The 20831-nt window shown below is 44.6% G+C and overlaps 1 protein-coding gene across 1 annotated transcript; it reads left to right on the forward strand.

The window, feature by feature from the left end:
• Positions 1-468: 468 nt before the first annotated feature.
• On the forward strand, positions 469-20119 carry frem1a (Fras1 related extracellular matrix 1a). The gene is made up of 36 exons (XM_069672627.1): positions 469-718; positions 1943-2037; positions 2121-2431; positions 2949-3145; positions 3218-3541; positions 3623-3731; positions 4595-4726; positions 4927-5271; positions 5354-5496; positions 5611-5807; positions 5890-5980; positions 6046-6213; positions 6299-6507; positions 7892-7985; positions 8084-8336; positions 8423-8620; positions 8709-8894; positions 8961-9157; positions 9232-9442; positions 9608-9752; positions 9839-9980; positions 11410-11605; positions 11702-11966; positions 12090-12507; positions 13357-13558; positions 13636-13780; positions 13856-13985; positions 14680-14752; positions 15182-15325; positions 16180-16391; positions 16470-16517; positions 16601-16765; positions 16847-16978; positions 17145-17260; positions 17390-17475; positions 18615-20119. Exons 1-36 carry the CDS (start codon positions 476-478, stop codon positions 18815-18817), a joined length of 6525 nt encoding a protein of 2174 aa, XP_069528728.1. The 5' UTR covers positions 469-475; the 3' UTR covers positions 18818-20119.
• The last annotated feature ends 712 nt before the right edge of the window (positions 20120-20831 follow it).

The raw sequence follows: 20831 nt of genomic DNA on the forward strand, positions 1-20831 counted from the left end.
AACATGCTTCCTGGCAAACTGAGTCACAGAGTCTATAAATACAGATCTGGAACACGCCTGGAGCTGGAGGGGAACTCTGTTACTGCTGTGTGCTGTGTATAATCACAGAAACAATGAAGTGTACACTCCAGCTGGTGTGATAAACATGCAGTGTTGGGGTGCATTCATATCCGTGCTTCTGCTTGCAGACACTGACGTTGTTTCCTGTGGTTTGTGCTGCTTACTAAAAGATAAAAGTACTTAAGAATGTTTCTTTCATTTGCAGCTCCTGAACGATGATGTGAAAGCTCAAAGACTCGTGCTACACTACATCACACAACCAGAGGACAATGTAGCTTCTTCTAGAGAGAATGAAATCCCTCCGTTCTCTAAAGTCTGCTGTTGAAGTGTGCCTCTGAAATCCATCCTGCTTTCGTCAGGAGCCAATCCTTAGCAAGACCCCCCAGGACAGGACGACGGCCTGTGACTGACGGTGATGGCTCCACAGGGTCACACGCTGGCCTGGACTTTGCTTCCGGTGCTTCTGCTGGGAGTGACCTGCTCATCACACGGTTCCCTTGTGAAAGTTAATAAGGGCTTAAAGGTGAAGCGAGGCCAGGCAGCCTACCTCCAGGAGGGCGACCTGCAGTTCCTAATCCCCCGTCAGAAGGACGCGTGCAAGGTGGAGGTGGTGTTAAATGAGCCAATAACTCAACGAGTGGGAAAACTCACGCCTCAGGTAACGGAAAAACCCTCCTCCAGTGAGAACCCAGTGTGTGTGTGTGTGTGTGTGTGTGTGTGTGTGTGTGTGTGTGTGTGTGTGTGTAGTCAAACAAAGTCATATAGTTTAAGGCATGCATTATGCTTCCATAGCACTGTTTTACAGCTAGCATGAAGGAAACCATGTATTATTAGTGCTGTGGCAATGAGGACAAAACAGGCTGTGTTGATAGTATCATTTTCTACTAAATGTAACGGGCCCTGAACGCCCCACAGGTGCCTCAGTGCAGGTTTCATGAAGTTATGGTGCTATAGAAGCAGAGGTGTGGACTTGAGACTTGGTGACTTTGACTTGAGTCGACTCGAGTCACTGTTCTGATGACTCGAGACTCGACTTGACTTGAGGCATGATGACTCGGATGACTTGGCGTGTTAATAAGTTTGAATGTCTCAATGTTGTCAAGCTATCAAGTATGTACGCAGCACAAACTGGGAGTCATGATTGGACGACTCAAAAAGCTCCCCGGTATGTGATTGTCATGATTTGATGACTGGCTGTCTGTCAAACTCGTCGCTATGGCAACACGCAACATCAAAGCCCCCAAAGAGAATCCTCATCAGTCGTACTCGTTACTACTCAACACGGTCCCAGAGCAGACCATCATCACGGCTGCGTCTGTGCCAAGATAACACAGATACAATTCACTGTCAAATTCTCAGCATTATTGAAATATTGGAGTGATTTTGAGGGGAATTCTGTCGCTGTTTATTTGCTGCAAATTCTGGGGTAAAGGATCCAAACAAGGGGTTAATCTTGGTTTGTGCTTTCTGTAGGCTCGGGTAAATCTTCCAGTCGTCCTGTGCAGCCTCTCCAATCGAGTAGAGAGAGGTATTTTGCAGAAGACAAAGTGAACAGACCCCTTTATACTTCTGCCTTTGTTTTGCAGGTAGACAGGCCGCCTCCTCTCTAATGACTCTGTGCTGACAGACACAGTCGTCTGTCGGACGTCCAGGATGAGTCATTTTCACAAGCTTAAAGGCAGAAAAATAAAGTGTGGACAAGACAGTCAAGGCTTTAAAAATGAGTCATGAGTTTATTTACATTTTCAATTAGGCTGCACAGATCAGTTCAAACAAGCTTTATTTTTATTTCTTCACATGCCCCATGTCCGACATGGTCCTCGTCCTCTGGGGTCCAGGTTTAGAAATACTTCCTTTAAGATTTCATCCTTTCTTTGTTCAGGTGTTTGATTGCCACTATCTGGCTGATGAGGTAAAATACGTCCACAACGGCTGTCCGCTGTTAAAGGAGGACACTGTGAAGCTTCGACTGTACAGGTACACCTTCTGGATATCCTTATCTACTCTCTCTTTAGGTTTCACAGCTGCTGAACGATCATCTTGTGTCTTTTTGTGACCAGGTTCACCGAGACAGAGACCTTCATGGAGGTCTTTTCTCTCCATGTCGACATTATGGAGCCTGAATGCAGCATCATAAAGCTGGGGCCAAAAGCCCTGGAGGTCCCCGAGTTCTACGGCCTCTCTGATGCTGTGGACGGCAATGTGGTGTCCTTCAACTACGAAAGGAGGTCCAGCCTGGAGTGTAGCATCCATCTGAGTAACCATGACACCCACCTGCCGGCTCATGGCCAACTGGTCACCGGAGAGCCGGAGAAGGCTACGAAGAGAGGGGACGAGCCGGAGAGCTTTATTCCCCTTCGTCAGCAGCTTGGTAACCTTTGAAACATCTCATTACGGCAAATCCCAAACGTATCCATAAGTGAATAGGAAGATCCATCAATATAAAAACTAAACCAAACAAATTTCACCTAGAAAATAAGGTTAGCTAGCACAAAGCTCTTATATTCAGCATTTTTATTTACGTGTCTCTTTTCAAAGCAGGAAGTTAGAGTGGTTCTTTATGGAGATATTCCACGCCGTTATACTAAAATTAAAGAGTATGCAACTGGAAATAGCTTGAGTAGAATCAGTGGTGTACAAAAGTGTGTCATCTGCATACAGATAGACATGAAAGGAGTGGTTAGGCAGGAAAATGTTACATATATATAATAGAAGTGGTAATGGACCAAGAATAGAGCCCTGTGGAACCCCGTTTCTGATAAAAACGTGCTTTTTTTTAATGCTTCCCGCCTTCCTAAAAGGTAGCTAAGGTAAAAGGTATTGAATTACCTCGTTGTCAGCCTCTATGTCAAGTTTAAAAGTCTCTCTATGGTTTTGTAATTATTCAGATAATAAAGAAAGAGCGATGTGTAAGTCTGAAGGCTGCCTGAAGGGTCTGAAGTTGGTAAAGTTCACCAAAATTCCCTGTGATGACTTCCTGATGATGGGGCTGAAGTATCAGCACATCGAGCCTCCATCACCAGACGTGGACTACATCGCTATCAGACTGGACCTCAAGGACACCAGGAGTGGCAGCATCTATGAGGTAAATTAGTCATTTAACTCACAAACAGGATATTTTGTTTAAAGTGCTGGTCATTGTGTTTTCTTTGTGTAGTCTGAACAGGCCTGGATTCCAGTGCGGATCATCGGTGCGGTGCCCAACCAGCCTCCCAAACCGTCCTTCATGTCCATGTTCATCCTGGAAGTCGACCAGTTCATCCTCACGCCGCTCTCCACCGCCACGCTGGACGCGGAAGACGAGGAAACGCCCAAACAGCTTTTGGTTTTCAACATCACCAAACCCCCCGTCGACGGCTTCATCACCCACCTGACCGACCACACCCGACCGATCTCCTCCTTCACGTGGCTCGACCTCAACGACATGCTCATCGGGTATCAACCCCCGAACTCCTCACATACACAACGCAGGAATTACGAGGTAGCACTTCCTCTTTCTTATGCTTTAGTTATCATAAGTTTGGCGTTGTGAACTGTGTCTAAACTTCTTTCTTCCTTCCAGGTGGAAGTTGAGGTTCATGACTTTTTCTTTGAGAAGAGCCAATCAATGACTGTTCACATGTCTGTAAGGAATGCAGACACCAATGCACCCAGAGTGTCTTGGAACATGGGTAAGCTAGCAAACTCACATTGCAAATGCACAGAAGCAATTAAATATGTCACGTAATACCTTTAAAACTTTGAACAGAAAACACTCATAGCGACAGTTCCTAAAATAAATGGCTGTTCCTTTGAACTTTTCAGCCTCTTTTAGCTCATTTTAGTTTTGGTTTTAACACACTTTCAGCCTGTTGTTTGATCGAGTCTCACCACTCTCATGAGCCGTTCTTTTAGCTGCAGCAGGCGACGGAAAGCTTTGAGAAAAACTTTTACCAATTGGGGAACCAGATCCTTAAAGGGGCCGTATCTTTTAAAGGGATATTCTCATATTTATTGTTCACAGTGAAAAAGTGAAAACTGCATAATTCCGTGTTTTTGCAGAATGACATGTTTAAAAAGGTCGCCTCTGAAACGGGCCGTTCAGATGAGCTGCAGGTTTCTACGTAGAACCTTGCTTTCATCGTTCACCTCAGGCTGCCTTCTCACACTAGCTTGTAGTCAAGTCAAGATTTCAGCTTACCATTCTGACACCTCCTGGTGATTCTGGCTCGTACATATAAGGCCAAACAACCGATCCTAGAGCAGCCATGTTTCTACAACTTTGGAGTGACAGTGCGGCCGCTCCCTCACTTGGGGGAGGGGCTATGTGGTCACTCCAAATACTATCAGCCAATCGTGGCTAAGGTCTGACCTTTGAATGGCAAAACGGCTCGTTGGTTTCAGGAGGAAGGAGAGGCTCCGAAAAATAACTACATCAAAATGTGTTTACATTTTTAAAACGAAACAAACACATGCTTGATGGCATAGCGAAAATATGTCCCCTTTAACAGTTGGTGGGGACAAAAACAAAGCTAATGTTTTCTTTGTCTTCTAGGTCTCAGTCTGTTGGAGGGGCAGTCCCGGCCAATACTGTGGGAGCAGCTGCAGATTGTGGACAACGACAACCTGAATGCAGTTCGTCTTATAACTGTGGACGGCCTGCAGCATGGACGGCTCACTGTCAGAGGTACGGACCCAGAACCAGTGGACACAGACAACATTTAATCTGTCTTCAACTGTTGTTTTTTTAGGTTAGTGATCAAGCTGTTGGAGGCTAGCTGCAGCTAGCTTTGTCTGAATCTGCACAATATGTCAACGAGTTACAAATAATATAACCAAGTGTGACCAAGTGTTTCTGTTTCATAACACGTATAAACTTTGTCGCAGGAGGAAAGGGCTTCATGTTCACAGTCAAGGACATCAAAGCGGGCGTGGTCCGCTATCACCACGACGACAGCGACTCCACCAAAGACTTCGTCATCTTCCGCATCACCGACGGCCCCCATCAGACCCGGCACAAGTTCCCCATCAAGATCCTCCCGAAGGACGACAGCCCGCCGTTCCTCATCACCAACATGCTGCTGGAGGTGTCCGAGGGTCAGACGGCTCTGCTCAGAGGCTCCACCCTGCAGGCCTCAGACATGGACTCCAGCGACGACTACATCCTGTTCAACATCACCCGCCCCCCGCAGGCGGGAGAGGTCATGAAGCTCCCCGGGCCGGGACTCACAGGTCAGAACAGTTCGCTTTACTTTTCATTGTATCCTGTGATAAACATATTTACGCTGTGATGTTTCTGTGGCTTTGAATCCAGGTTATCCTGTCGGCCACTTCCTGCAGAAGGACCTGTCTCAGTCCATGGTTTACTATCGACACCTGGGCAACGAGGTGTTTGATGACTCCTTTGAGGTGGTGCTGTCGGACTTCCATGACCCCCCCAACCTGTCAGAGCCTCAGGTGGGTAACAGTTGTTTGTCAACATAAGCAACAGTTTGAGCACAAGCAGGGACAACTCGCGTGCAAGGAAGCATTAGACAATCTGAAGGGAAATCAAGTACCTTTGTGTTGCAGGTGGTGGTGGTGCACATAGAACCAGTCCCAGACCAACCACCGAAAGAGGTTCCTGGTTCCAGCCGCTGCCTCGTCATCAAAGAAACAGAAGTGGTCCATTTAACCCGCCAGCAGCTTCACTTCGTGGACCAGGAGGCTCCGGACAGCGAGCTCACGTATACGGTTACTACTCCACCTTTCTACGCCGGCCCTCACAGGTTAGTCTGTCCTCACCTGCAGGTAAAACAAAAGTGTGGAAAACGTCGTGTCTGAGTGTCGTTCTGTTGTTTTAACGAGCAGCAGTCCGGACGCAGGGAGGCTGTTCTTAGTCGACAGCATCCCCAAATTCACCAAAGACCCAAACGCACCGGTGCTGAGGCTCTTCACACAGGTGAGTCTCTTATTTTTAAATTCAGTACATTAACTTTTCCACATTTCTAACACGATTGTTTCCAGCATGCAGTGAACTTCATGAAAGTGGCCTACATGCCTCCCATCATGGACATCGGCCCGTACCCCCAGTACATCCAGTTAGTCCTCTCTGTAACCAACCACCTGGGCAAGACGGTGACGGGGATCTGCTTCAACATCACCGTGGTGCCGGTGGACAACCAGCCGCCGCAGGTGGAGAAGAAATGTTCATCATTCGTGTCTTTCCTTCTTAGATCTGGATGTATAGAAAAGGTTTGTTAACGTCGTTGTGTTTCAGGTTATCACCAACCGTCTGACTGTAGACGAGGGAGGGGAGGGCTGGATCGGACCCGAGCACCTGCTGCTGTCAGACGTGGACTCGATGGAGGAAGTCCTGCAGGTGGAGCTGCAGAGGGAGCCGCAGCATGGAGCTCTGCAGCTGGGAGGCCTCCCGCTGAAACCAGGACAGACCTTCACTGTGCGAGACCTGAGAAGCCTTAAAGTTCGGTCAGACATGCTGCTTTACTGGTTCCTTTATTTCATGTGGGAGTCACACCTGAATCATTCTGTCTTTATATGAAGGCATAAAAACTGAACACTTGGTTTTGCCAAAGGCTGTTGGACATACAATAAACTACAGCAGCTTACAGCAACAGAAGGGAGTCCCGCCGATTAATGACGAGTTTCACATTAATAAATATGGATCTAAATCTCTCTTGTCTGAAGATGAAGAACTTGTTAATTCATATTCATGCCTGTGAGGCGCAGAGAGCAGGAACAGGCCAGGATGAGGAGAAGTAACGGCTACAGGAGAGACACTGAGCGGCAGTTTGACGAGAACCAGAACATAACAGGGTGTCGTGATGAGCAGCGTTAGCGAGAGATATCTAACGCTGTGCTCGCAAAGTTTATCACAAACCAAAGGCTGTTACAAATCATGAGGAGTGGCAAATGGGAGCGTTAACACTTACCCATCACAGTTACTGATGGGCGAGTGTCAGCGTGTATCACTTGTGTTTCGTGTTGCTACTCTTTACGGTGCCACAGCGCTGTGAGAGACAGAGAGGGAGAGAGAGCGGTGACAGTGTCCTCATACTTTGTCTGATAGGTGCTCGTCTCTTCACCTGCACAAAACACACCCAGGCAGGAGAGCTAGCTCCGCTCCTCTTCCTGTCAGGAGAATGGTGGGCTCTGTCCTGTCAAGATAGAATTTGTGCAACTGGAACAAACTAAATATATAACCATCATAAGAGCTATAACCGAAATAATATCTACACGATACGATACGACCGCTCAGACTTGCTGCCACCTACTTCTTCACTGTTGAGCTGATGCAGAGTCGGACACCGCAAGTCCCTCTTGTGACGATAACTTTCTCCTCTAAATTTGAACCCTTGTGTAAATAATATGATAACGAGGATGAACCTTTTCCACAGACATTTTCAGACAAGATTGAGAATGAATGTAGAAACAGGTTTAACCTCTTTCCATGAAGGTATTCAATCATTAACGTGTTAGCAATCGTCCTGCAGATGAAGAGCAACTTTAGCATCCAGCTAAGGTCCGACAACTGTTTGCTCTCATGTACGAGATATCAACATAATAAGGAAGTGTTTAGTATAACTAGCATAGCTTGGTAGTTACTATGTAAATAAATATATCAGTAAAATAAAATATTTTCATAAGACGTCCAGGAAAGCAATGTTAAAAGGTAACATCAATTTTTACGACTGGTTTAGATTTTTATTTACCCAAAAAAAAGAACTTGGAACAAAACCAGCGTGTACGGGAGCCCTGAGAGGCCAAAACACTTGGATTATCTCCCAGATTTAAGTGGTAAATTGATCTTTTTCAAGGAGTTTTTCTCAATTTTCTTTCATTTGTCCATCAGGTACGCTCACGACGGCTCAGAAACTTTAGAGGACAACATTGAATTTACAGCAACAGACGGAAAAAACCCAGTCAGCTTCATCCTGCACGTACAGGTAACTGCTCCCAGCTGACTAACATATGAGGGTTACCTCAGGATAGGGACACGGACGGTTAAAACTGTACAGTTTAGTGACTTCCATATCATCTCCAGGTGATGCCCATCAACGACGAGGTCCCGGTGCTGGTTCCTGGTCTGAAAGCGGTTCTCACCTGTTTGGAGGGACAGGAAATCATCATCACAGCCGAGTATATCTACGCTACAGACGCCGACAGCGACAACAGCAGCCTGGCCTTCATGATCGCCCGGCAGCCGTATCACGGCGTGGTGCTCCGGAGCGGCGTGATCGTCGACCGCTTCGTCCAAGCCGACATCACTGCGGGGATCATCAGCTACAAACACACAGGTGGGCAGAGCAGGAAACGTCTCAGAGAGAGGGTAATCCACAACATGCAGCAGTGACTGTCTCTTTAAGTGCGTTTGTGGTTTCAGGTCTGGAGATCGGCCTGACTCCTCGTCACGACACCATCACCTTCGTCATCTCTGACGGAGAATCAGAAAACTTCGGCCTCTGCTGCGGTGAAGGAAAAACCTCCAGGACCAGAGGGACGCCTCGGGACAGTCTGCCGGTGTACGACCTCCAGATCACCGTGTTTCCTGTCGACAGCCAACCACCTTCACTCACAACAGGTAGGTCATGTTATTGAGCTATACTGCCCCCTAGTGGACAAACCCTAACATGTTTTATGTTTAATAAAAGCTCTTCTCTTGTTCACAGGAGACATGTTTACTGTGGATGAAGGCGGCTCCGCCCCCGTCACTACATCCCATCTGAAGGCCTCTGACGTGGACACGCTGCTGGACGAGCTGGTGGTCAGTCTCATTTCTCCGCCTCAGTTTGGATACATCGAAAACGTCCTGCCCAGCCCGGGCTTTGAGAAGAGCAACACGGGCATCAGCATCGGTAAGAGATGTGATTCATATGTCATCATCAGAGACTAAAGAATAACCTCTCACTTCCTGTTTCCAGCTTCCTTCTCATACAAAGACATCATGGACGGGCACGTGAACTACGTGCAGTCCAGACACCAGAGGATGGAGCCCACGGCCGACCAGTTCATGCTCTCTGTGTCCGACGGGAGACACAGCTCCGCCCACGTCCCCTTCTACATCATCATCAACCCGACCAACGACGAGACGCCGGAGTTCGTGGCTCGCAACATCACAGTAAGTTTCATCACCTCAGAGCGGCATCGGACATTCTGCTCACACTGCTTTAACGGAGTCTTTGCTGTGCGGAGGTGCGAGAGGGAGAGATGAAGCAGCTGGACTCGTCGGTGATACGCGCGATGGACCTGGACGTCCCTCAGAACGTGCTGCTCTTCAGCGTGGTCGGACCGCCGCAGCATGGCAGCATCATCAGCCACCGCAGAGAGAAGACGGGCCACAGGAGACGGGAGCCCGGTCCTCCGGTCTCTGTGGTCGACTTCACGATGACAGATCTGAGTGACGGTCAGTGTGTGCTGCATTCAGGTGCTGTGGGAAAGATGGCATTTGAGGTTCTTATTGGAGACTACTGCTCATCTCTTCTAAAGCAAAACCATCATCAAGTTGTAATGACGAAGTTCTTCACAATAGAGTCAAACTAATCCTGCATGTATGACGATGTTCTCTCAGGTATGGACGTGATGTACCTGCACGATGACTCAGAGAACATGGACGACACGTTCACCCTCCAGCTGACAGACGGCAGACACAAACTCCACCGACAGGTGATGGTTAAAGTGCTGCCGGTCAACGACGAGGAGCCTCGAGTCATCAGGTAACGTCCTCATCGCACTTCCTGTTCACGGTGAGTCACATGATTAAGAGGTAGAAGTAAAACGTTCTTCTTCTCCTGTCGCTCAGGAACAACGGGCTGGAGGTGGAGCCCGGAGAGGCCCGGCTCATATCCAGCGTTTGTCTGTTTGCAGAGGACGGAGACACGCCATCATCAGAGGTCAAATACGTGTTTGAGAGCGTTCCTGCACAAGGACTGCTGCAGCTGAAGGTGGGTGGAGAGCCAGAGGATGTTAAAGAGATACACCAAGTGTTTTTATATGGCAGTAGAGCTTTATAACATGAGGAAAACATACTACATCACCACTTTGTACCCAATAGAGCATCAATAAACCTGTACTCAAAAAGTGGCACCACCACATGACTACAAAGAAATGATAATGTTGCTGTCTGTGTGAATTTGCAACATGTTCATCATAATGTTAAAGGGTAATGTGGTAGTTTTAAACCTTGTAATTATGTTGTTTTGTTCACAAACTAACCTTTAAACACCAAAGTCCAACTATAACACAAAAAACTAATTGATCGAGGCAGCTGTCGTTAAATGACTGTTTTTTTCAATGGAGTCTGGTGGGTTAGATGAGAGCATTGTAACAGCTGTTCCTGGTTTAAAAAAGAAGTCTCTCTTGTTAAAGAGTGAGATAAAAAAAACAAACAAGAAAACACCTGTTATATTACTCTCCTGGAGGCCACCAGACTCCATTGAAAAAAAGGTCAGTATTTAAGCTCACAGAACATAAGAGTTGCTGGCATACTGCGGCCTCAATCAGTTTGTTTTTTTGTGTTATTGTGTGTCTTACTAATATTGCGTTGCCTCTGAACTAACCATTTAAAACACTGAAGTCCCACAAAAACACGTATTGATCGAGGCGGTGGTAGATCAGCAACTCCTGTGTTCTGTGACGTTAAATGACTGCTTTTTTCAATGGAGTCTGGTGGGTTAGAGGAGAGCGATGTAGCCTCTGTTTCTGGTTTTTAAAAAAGTCTCTCTTTGTTAAAGAGTGAGATGCTTTTTACAGCTCTTAAATAGCTCCCCTTAAGGCCACCAGACTCCTCTGACAAAAACAATAAGTTAACCTCACAGAGCTCAGGAGTTGCTGGTCTACTTCTAAGTTTTTTTTGTTGTTGCTTGTTCCAAAAATATTATGCTGGATTTTCAACCAACCACTTAAAACTCTGAGGTCCCACAATAACGCAAAAAAAACCATATTGATCGAGGCCGCGGTAGGCCAGCAACTCCTCTGTTTGGTGAGGTTAAATCACAGTTTTTTTCAATGGAGTCTGGTGTGTTTGCAGAAAGCAATGTAACGTCTGTTTGTGGTTAAAAAAAATCATCTTCCTCCGTAACAAAAAGGTCTATCTCTGTAGGGATCCTTTCTGTGATGTTGTCACACACTTAGAAGAACAATCTGAGCCTGTCAGTGGAAACAACAAGAACTGCTCTTGTCCTGCTGCTGAGGCTGAAGCAATCTACGGACACAATCTGATAATGTTGTTTAGATCCTAAAATATGTATAAATTCAGTATCCAGAATAATCTATTTTGTCACCGTCTCAAGCTTGGATGCCAAAGATTTATAAACCCTATCTCTATATTTAGCTGCCACTGTTACTCTCTAACTGTGTCTGATCGTGTCACAGGAAGGTCACGACTGGGTGACTCTGACGGCGGGGAGGAACTGCACCCAGGAGACGGTGGACATGAACCTGCTGCGTTACGTTCACACGGAGCTGCACGGGGCCGAAACACACGACTTCTTTGTTTTCTACTTGTCTGACGGAAAGAATCGATCCCCTCCGCAGCACTTCCACATCTCCATCAGAGATCTGGAGAAAGGTTCAGGAATAAACTGTGAAACTCTTCATTCGACACAGGTTAGATTTCATACTGATTTAGCTGTAGCTTAATGTCTCCTCCTTCGTGTTTTTTCAGGGAACATCGCCGTCTTTGCGAAGCCGGTGAACGTGAACCGTGGCGATCGAGTCGTCCTCACCACAGACGTGCTGTTAGCCACAGACGGCACAGACAAACCCGAGGAGCTCCTGTACGTCATCACTCACCCGCCCGCTCACGGACACGTCGAGTACATCAAACACCCCGGACTGAGCATCTCCACCTTCAGCCAGATGGACATAGCAGCCAACCTCGTGGCCTACGTGCACGACAACCGAGCGAGCTCACCCACAGAAACCTTTCAGTGAGTCCAGAAGCCAACATGCAGCTGTCACGTAATCCTTTGGGGCAGATGCTCCTTGGTTAGGTTCACATTAGTTGATCAGTAGACCGTCTAACACGCAGTCTGATTTACGTTTGTCTGCAGGTTTGTGGTGAGTAACGGTAAGACGAGCAGAAACGGAACCTTTGAGATTTCAGTGGAGATGGTCGACCGCGTCCTCCCGTCTCTCACCTCCAACACAGGCCTCTCCGTCCCTCAGGGCTCCTCCATGCTCCTGAGTCCAGACCGCCTGACACTGTCTGACCCCGACACCCCTCCCAGCGCTCTGACCTTCGTCCTCCTGCAGCCGCCTCAGTACGGCAGCCTGCTGTTAGGAGGTAGAGCTCTGACCGCTGGAGCGAACTTCACCCAGAGAGACGTTCAGGAGCTGGAGGTGACGTACAAACACGACGGAGGGCCGTCACAGATCGACAGGTTCGCCTTTTCTGCCTCTGACAGCAGCCACAGAGGCTTCCTGGTGGACGGGCGGCTACAATCAGCACCTGTGTTCTTCACCATACAGGTAGGCAATAAAAGGTGGATTTATTTTAATTCAAAGGATTCACAACTATGCAAGAAACCTCAGCTCCTCTAGATCTCAATCTATTTCTTCTTCCAAATCAGGAAGCAATGCCGTGCAGATAAAATATCCTTCCACATACTTGTAACAATTTGCCAAACAACAAAATGAATGCAAATAATAAATTGTAAAATAAAAATTCAACATTTTATATATTTATTGTTATTTACCTCCCGTTGCCAACCTGCAGTTCCTCTACAGCCCACCAGGGGGACGGCCCACACTTATAGAATCACTAATATAGGCTACATCTAGAGTTCTGCAGCGTCCCCGCTCCGTCTCTCCAACATGTTCCTCCGTGCACGGACGTAACGCTCCCGGACTTGTTCCCATTTAGTTTTGCAGGTTTCCACGTCGACTTCTAAAACAGAACTTATCTGTCTGCAGCTGTTTGACAGGCATGTTTGTCTCTGTGCAGCGGCAACGACACATCGTACAGATGTTTGTGGACGTCACATCCCCTCTGCCTCTACACTGCCCCTACTGCTCATATGCAGACTGCATCTTGCAACTGACCCCGGCGGTCAGCCAAAAATAACTTTAATATCACCTTCGTCAAATAGCCGACAGCTGTTATACAATAATAATAATATTTATATTTATTTTTCACACTTTTATGTAAGGGATGCTCGGTATCGACCAATACTCAAGTCCGACATCAGGAAGCAAAAAGTAGTTTGGAACATGGATCTAGTTAAATGCACACAAATCATTCTGACATGTATCTGTGAGAACCATCGATTATTGTCAGTCTCTATGATATATATATCTATAAACCCTCCGTCTTTTCAGATCAAGCCCTTGGATAAGTCGTCTCCTGACGTGGTGAAGCTGCTTCCTCTTTGGAAAGCTGAACTTCTAGACGACGGACGATACGGGATCTTCCTGTCGTCTCGAGGGCTGAAGGCCGAGGACAGCGACAGCCGAGACGAGGAGCTGATATTCTGCATCGTTAGGCAGCCGTACTTTGGTTACCTGGAAAACATCACCACAGGTTAGTGTGGAAAAACATTCAGTGAGTTTCTATCGAGATGAAAGCTTATTTAAGAATGAGTCTTTTTGTTTCTGCAGGAGGTTTCGTCCCGCAGCGCTTCCCTCAGACGGAGCTGAACAAGAGATCGATCGTCTACATCATAAACCCGGACAGAGAGTCTCTCTCGGACAGCGTCGAGTTCACCGTGTCCGATCCTTTAGGGAACACCGGCCCCTCTCACACGTAAGAACCAACATTAACACTGGCTTCTTTTAACGACATCCCAGTCCTCAACTTTGTTTGATCTGCTCCTGACAGACTTGAGTTCGGATGGTCCATCGTCGATCTGTCTCAGCAGCAGCTCTCTGTGTGTGAGGATCGGAGAACCGTCTCGCTGGACATCACCAGGAGAGGAAACTTAGCAGAGTCTTCATATGTCACTGTCAAGGTCTGCAAGTTCTTTATTCTTTAAGTGGTGTTTTTTAACATATTTTGGGGTCTAAGTGTCTTCAGCTGGCTGATGAAACAGGCTGTTATAGCTGCAACATAATGCTTGGGGGGTCAAATGAAAATCAAAGTACGTCCACTAAAACTGTTTTTGTCACTAACAAACTCAAATTGTCACCAAACCTATAAACATCACAGAAAGGATCCCGACAGAGATAGCAGAAGAAGGTAGGAGGAAGATGATTCAAAGCCACCAAACTCCATTCACAAAAATGCTCATTTTTCTTAGCAGAACAAAGGAGTTGCTGGTCAACGTCTGTTAGTTTGTTTGTGCTTCTGTGTGACTCTTGTGTTTTAATTTGTTAGTCTAGATGCAAAAAATATGTGTAACAAACAGTAACACAAATTAACGAACTGATAGAGGCAGAAAAAAACACCTTTTCAGTGAGGTTAAAGTACCGTTTTTGTCAATGGAGTCTGGTGTGTTTGCAGAGAGCGATGTAACGTCTGTTTGTGGTTAAAACAATCCTCTTCCTCCGTAACAAAAAGGTCTATCTCTGTAGGGATCCTTTCTGTCATGTTGCCAGACACAATCTGAGCCTGTCAGTAGAAATACAGGAATGTGTACAAATATATTTAACTCATGGGTCAGCTGATGATTTAATCCCTGGCTGTGTCATGTTTCTTTGTCGTAGGTAAAGGAGGTGACGGCTACAGCTGGGAAAGATTTCCTTTTCAGTCCTTCGTCCCTCATCCAGTTTGATCCAGGTGTGTGCTCATTAAAAGAGACGGCGTGCATTATGATTACTTTTTTAAATTAAGGGGGCACATTCAGACTTATACTTAAAAAATTAGCACGTCTGGGGCGCTGGTTTAGCTGTGATGGTACAGCAGGCTACAGTCATCCCACACTCTCTCCTCCCCATCGTTATTGTCTCTCTTCAGCTGTCATATAAATAAAGGCAAAAAAGTATAACCTTAAAAAATATTAGCATATCTATTATTGTTATAGAACTTAGCCTGTAGCTTGTGTTCGCAGGGTTAGAAGGAGCTTCGTCTAGTAGTAGATAATTCCTGGACGCTGTCTTACAGAACGTCCATGTTATAATTTAGCCTGGAAACAAAGGGACATCAAAGACACTAGTATGTTACATTGTTAGAGATGTATCCCGTGCTGTGACGTCTCTGTGTCTTTAGGAGTGTCAAAGAGGACCTGGCAGACTGAGATCACTCAGGACCACCTGGAGGAGGCGGAGGAGGTGTTTGAGGTGCTGCTGGTGTCACCTGAAGGCACCGTGATCGGACGGACCGACAAGACTCAGGTCACCATCAGGGACTCAGGTAGAGGTGACAAACAAACCACAGCTGTGTACTTTTAAGATGTTTTAAAATGTTAAATGTTTTTCTTTACTTCTTATCAAAGAAAAACATGTAAATCTAGATAAGATAAATTATTAATGATTAAATGATTAAATGATTTTATTTTGTGCCAGTGCTGCATTTTAATCACAAGATGGCGCCAAAATGGAGTCTTAAAAAAAACTGTCTTTAAATCTAATAAATGGAACAAATAAGTAAATTTAACAAAGTGGAAAAATTAAGAGGACGAAATAAATTAATAAATAAGTAAATAAAATAATAACTTCATGTGTAAATATAAAGACAAATAAATAGTACTCCTTTAATTTTTGTATCTTTATTATTTTTAGTATGTAATCAATGTATGTATTTATTTAACCCATATAAATAAGTCTATAAAAACTTAACCTTTTCTATATATTCAAAATTATCTTTTATGTTAAGTAATTTATTTATTATAATAAAAAAAAGACAAAGGAGTAAAACATAACTGAGTGATATTATATAAATAAACATTTCTAAAATTATTATATAAAATTATAATAAATATGTAACAAATAAATAATAATAATAATAAATAAACAAAAATAAATGTAAGGAAAAATATTTTTGTATATAAATAAAATCAGTAAATATAAATTATGTTAATGTTTTTTTATAATATTTACTTTAATATATTTACGGTAACATGAATGGTTTTTTCTTTATATTTCCACATTATTTTTGATTTATTTTTACATTATAATTTCTTATTCTTTTACAGACTTAATCCTTTCTTATGGCTCCTATGACACAGCACTAAATCTTATAAATCTTATAAACCTTATAAACCACAGGACGGTGCAGACTGAACCCGAACCGTGAGGCTCCAGTTCTCGTCGGTAAAGAGGTCCGGTCTGACTCGTACCCGGAACACGGATCCATCCAGCTGGAGAAGCTCCCACTCGGGACAGAGTCTGGAGTCATCTGGAGCCGAGGAGACAACATCCCAAGGCCCGCAAAGGACGTTACCAAAAAGAAACTCAAAGTTCGGAGCAATCCAAAGACTGTAAGTATCTTTCCTTTAAGATCTCTGGATTCGACTTTTTATCCTGCTTAAAACTATATTTTTTTCTATGCCTTTCAGATTGCACCTTCTTCAGTGTTTCACAACGGGACAGACGTCGTTTACACGGTACGCAGCACCAGCAGCGAATACTACCTGACCTTACCTTTCAAAGCTGTGAGTCTTCATATATGTTGTGTGTTTATTTCCAGTATCACGGGATCATGCAAATGCAAGTAGAGGACGACACCTCCCCATCGAGGAGGGGCAGGAAGGCAAACATCCGCGTGGTGAGCAGAGGAGCACAGCAGCAGGCGGCCGTAGACCCTCAAAGAAAGATCTCCAAACCTCCAAAAACAGGACCAATAAAAACACACGTGAGGACAAATGTTACCTGGAAAATGTTGCATTCCACCTAAAGCAACACTTAATTAACCTCCTGTGATTTTGGCACACAGGGAACAGCTGATAACTCCATATCCAAGCCCTGTGTGCCAGAACTGATGGGACTCCTGCATTTCAACCAGACCACCAATCAGCTCTTCCACTGCAACGGGGTCTCCTGGAAGCCCTGGGCACCAACTGATCAGGTACGACAGCCTAACAACAGAGGGAGGTCAACATTATGACTGAAATGTAGTGGATCCGGGATAGAGCCTTGAGGAACACCATATTTTGTAGATTAGACTTTTGGAGTTCTCTTTACTTGTCAACCTCGAACTGAATTTCTTTTTCCCATTTCGTGCTGAATCACAGATGGTGGGTGCTCAGAGGTGTCCGCAGGGCTGGACCTTTCATGGCGGCCACTGTTACATCCTCAGCACTGAGAACAAGGTCACATGGAGCACAGCTAACCGAGCCTGCAGGGAGAGGTACGCTTTAACATAACACACATACTTCTGATTAGCTGCTTGTCATGCATAAAAAGTATATAATCTGGATTATCTGCACTATGAGTTATCCTTTAGAAGACATCACTCTCCTTGTCTGTTTGATTTCAGATATAAAGGCACTCTAGCGAGCGTTCTCTCTAAAGCTGACATGGACTGGATGTGGGACTTCAGCGGGAGGAAACCATTTTGGATAGGTGGGTATCTGTGAAATAATTCTTCTTCTTGTTGACCATTATGTTTTTGTTTGTTTTAAACCTTTCACTTTAAAGTGACACCAGCTTTGGGGGAATCAAATAGTTCTGTAGCTGATTCCAAGAAGAGAAAGGAAGAGAAGGAAGTGTGCCCTTTTCCCAATTTAGTCTGGATTTTAGGGGCAATAAGTAACAATTAATCAAAGGGGGCGAAGACGGTATCTTCCTATACCTGTTTATTGGATGATAAATAACATGTGTAGGATACTCAGTACAATGGTCCAATTAAAAGTACATAATTCTGTCAATCAAAAGTTATACATTTCCTGTCTGTAACTCGAACAAGACCACATGTCTCAATGAGATTACCTGTCTAAATAAAAAACTAATGTATGATACTCCCAAAATGTCTAGAATATGATATAAATATATATATATATATATATATATATATATATATACAAAATATTAATAAAATAATACTTGAAACTAAAAAAAAAAAGGACCACAGACTTCATTAACTGTACAGCAAGTCAGATTATATGTCCGATATTTGTGTGAAAAAGGCACCAAAAGGCACCAAAAACAAAACCCGTCTGTCAAGTTCAGTGACTGAATTAGCCGAGCTGCCACGTCCAGAGTTGAACAATTAAGCCAACACTGAAGTGCCAGAAACTGCAGTTCCTCAAGTGTCCACTTGAGGCCTGCTCCTAAAGTGAGTCAGTCCTCATAGAGCCCCATGTTAAACTTTACAGCAGAAATAAACATGTTTACAGCCTGGTACAAAAACAGTTTGGGTCTCTACAGCTCATTTCTCTCTTCATGACAACTGTACGGGGAGAATCCTTATACAGCTCACCTGTTTACATTATATTAAGGCTTAAAGTGATGCAGCATTAGGGGCGTGGCCTCTTTAAGTGACAGGTTGGTGCTGCTAGCTGTCTACCAGGTGGCCTGTAACTTTGGAGCTAGTCTTAAGATATTCCATTAAATTATGGTTTATTTCCATGCTTGAATTCACATTCTGCTTTTTGATTATGACAATATACAAAAAAATGTTTATAATTTAGGTTTTTTCGATTTAAAAAGTTGAACCTGCCAGACTTCACTGGAACTGATGGGTTTGTCTCCTTCTTTTCAAGGCCTGAACGACCGGGAGGGCCGAGGACGCTGGGAGTGGGCGGGCGGCGAGCCGGTCAGCTACACCAACTGGAGGAAGACGCCGCCTCGCTCCAAGATGAAGGGCAACAAGAAGTGCGTCCTGGTGTGGAGGAGAGCAAAGTGGCAGATCAGGGACTGCAAGACGAGCAGAGGACACCGCTTTGTGTGTTCAGTAAAAACATGAGAAATGAGTGCAGCATCACAGCCATGAGCCACTGTGTTGTTTCAGACGAGCTGCAGGAGGACGGATGGATCCTCGGGACACTTAAACTGCAATACTTCCAATAAGGATCGACTGGAAGTCTGCTGGGACTGTTTATCATTTATAATGAATTTATAATGTGACAGTTATGGTGTCTTAAAAGCTAAGTGACCGTGTTTACACACTTACATTTATTCTAATTAGCCACTTAAAGTATTTTTATATGTAAAGTTCACATATTGTTTAAAATGTATTTAGTGAAGAGCTCGGCAATAAGACGATTTACAATCAGGACTGCGATAAAATTTACATCGATAACGATACAATCAGCCTTTTACTCAAATGAAATAAACGCACAACAACCATCAGGCTGTATTTTCAGTCTGCATGCCGGACGTTGGAAGATTTTTCACAGTGCAAGACCCGACACCAACATTTTTTAGATCATGATTATTAAAACTATATATTACACTGCAGGAATTTTAATCATCAGACAGAAAGAAGATGTCGGAAAAACTAGCTGAGCTAAAGTTAGCTGCGGCTCAGTGAGCAGCTTTGAAACCCTGCCAAAGTCCATCAGAAAAATGCTGATTTTTAGCATGAAACTGCTTATTTTAGTCGTTTTACTGGTTTTAATCACCAGATCTGTTTGTTTTGAAAGGAGGAGACCTCTGAGGATAATTCGGCTTCAGTAAAAACCTTGTGAACAATAATCAGTGAAGGAATCTTAACTTTAAAACAAACAAATATTCTAAGCTAACGTTAGCAGTCGCTCTCCTTGCAGCACCTCCTGATGTTGTTTGTCCCCTGACAAGGAACTTTAACAATAAACTGCTTTGTTTAGCGTTTATTCAGTTTTTCTATAGTTTAACCAGTGAGTAGTACTGTAAGCATAATTAAAGTGGTGACTTTTCCTTGTACTACACACAACCTCACCAACCAGGTCCTCGACCTAACCCCCCCTCAGTTGGTTTGGGGTCGAGATCGTTTAGCTGCAGATCTGTTTGTTGATTTTCTTCTTGATTAGTAAATTCCTTCATGTCCCGCATGTCCTGTTTATAATCTTTCTTTCATTATTTTAATTTATTACATTTGTGTTTTAATCATATTACACAAATTTCACTGAGGAACAGAAGACTTATTGAAGAAGAGTTTGAGGAGACATGTTTGGTTTCTGTGTCTGGAAGCAAAATAACGACTGATGTGCTGTTTGTTTTCTGCACTGGGGGGCAAAAAGGGGAAAATACACAATGCACGTATAGTGGTGCTGTTTGTCAGGAGGAGGGGGGAAGGGAAAGGGAGTCATCACATTTTTTGCCAGCAGGCTCGTAAATAAAAGATCTATTTTCACTTTGTTGGGATATCCTTGTTTTTAGAGGTTTCTATAAAGAGTCCTTCAAAGATGTCTCAAACCTTATTATTTATTTAGAGACCATCTGAACATCCATCCATCATCTATAGCTGTTCAGGGTCACGGGGGGCTGGAGCCAATCACAGTCACCAGTGAACCTAACGAGCATGTCTTTGGACTGTGGGAGGAAGCCGGAGTACCCGGAGGGAACCCACGCATGCACGCGGAGAACATGCAGACTCCACACAGAAAGGCCCACTACGTCTGAACCAGGATTCGCACTAGGAACCTTGTAGCTGTGAGGCTAACCACTGCACCACCGTGCAGCCCATTGATAGACATAATAATGAATAGCCAGTGGTTTCTGGAATGGCAGCTTATATGTTCTGCTTCCTTTGCCTCTTCAAACGGATGCTTTTCCTGCGTACAACCAAAGCCTGCTCCAACACCAAAAGTCTTGTCTCCCAACAACAGACATCTGTTAAGAAATTACACCACCCAAAACTTTTGCCGAAGGAAAACCAAAGAAGAATGTTTCCCAGAGTCAAGCAGGGCCTTTCTATGCAGTGGAAATACAGAATAAGTGGGTTTTAGATGTGTTTGTAGGTTTATTTACAAGAATCTTTATGCTAAGCTAGGCTAACT

The sequence above is a fragment of the Semicossyphus pulcher genome, unplaced genomic scaffold (assembly GCF_022749685.1).
Source record: "Semicossyphus pulcher isolate SPU_LCO1_2020_fin unplaced genomic scaffold, fSemPul1.0.p SCAF_21, whole genome shotgun sequence".
In the NCBI taxonomy this organism is placed as follows: domain Eukaryota; kingdom Metazoa; phylum Chordata; class Actinopteri; order Labriformes; family Labridae; genus Semicossyphus; species Semicossyphus pulcher.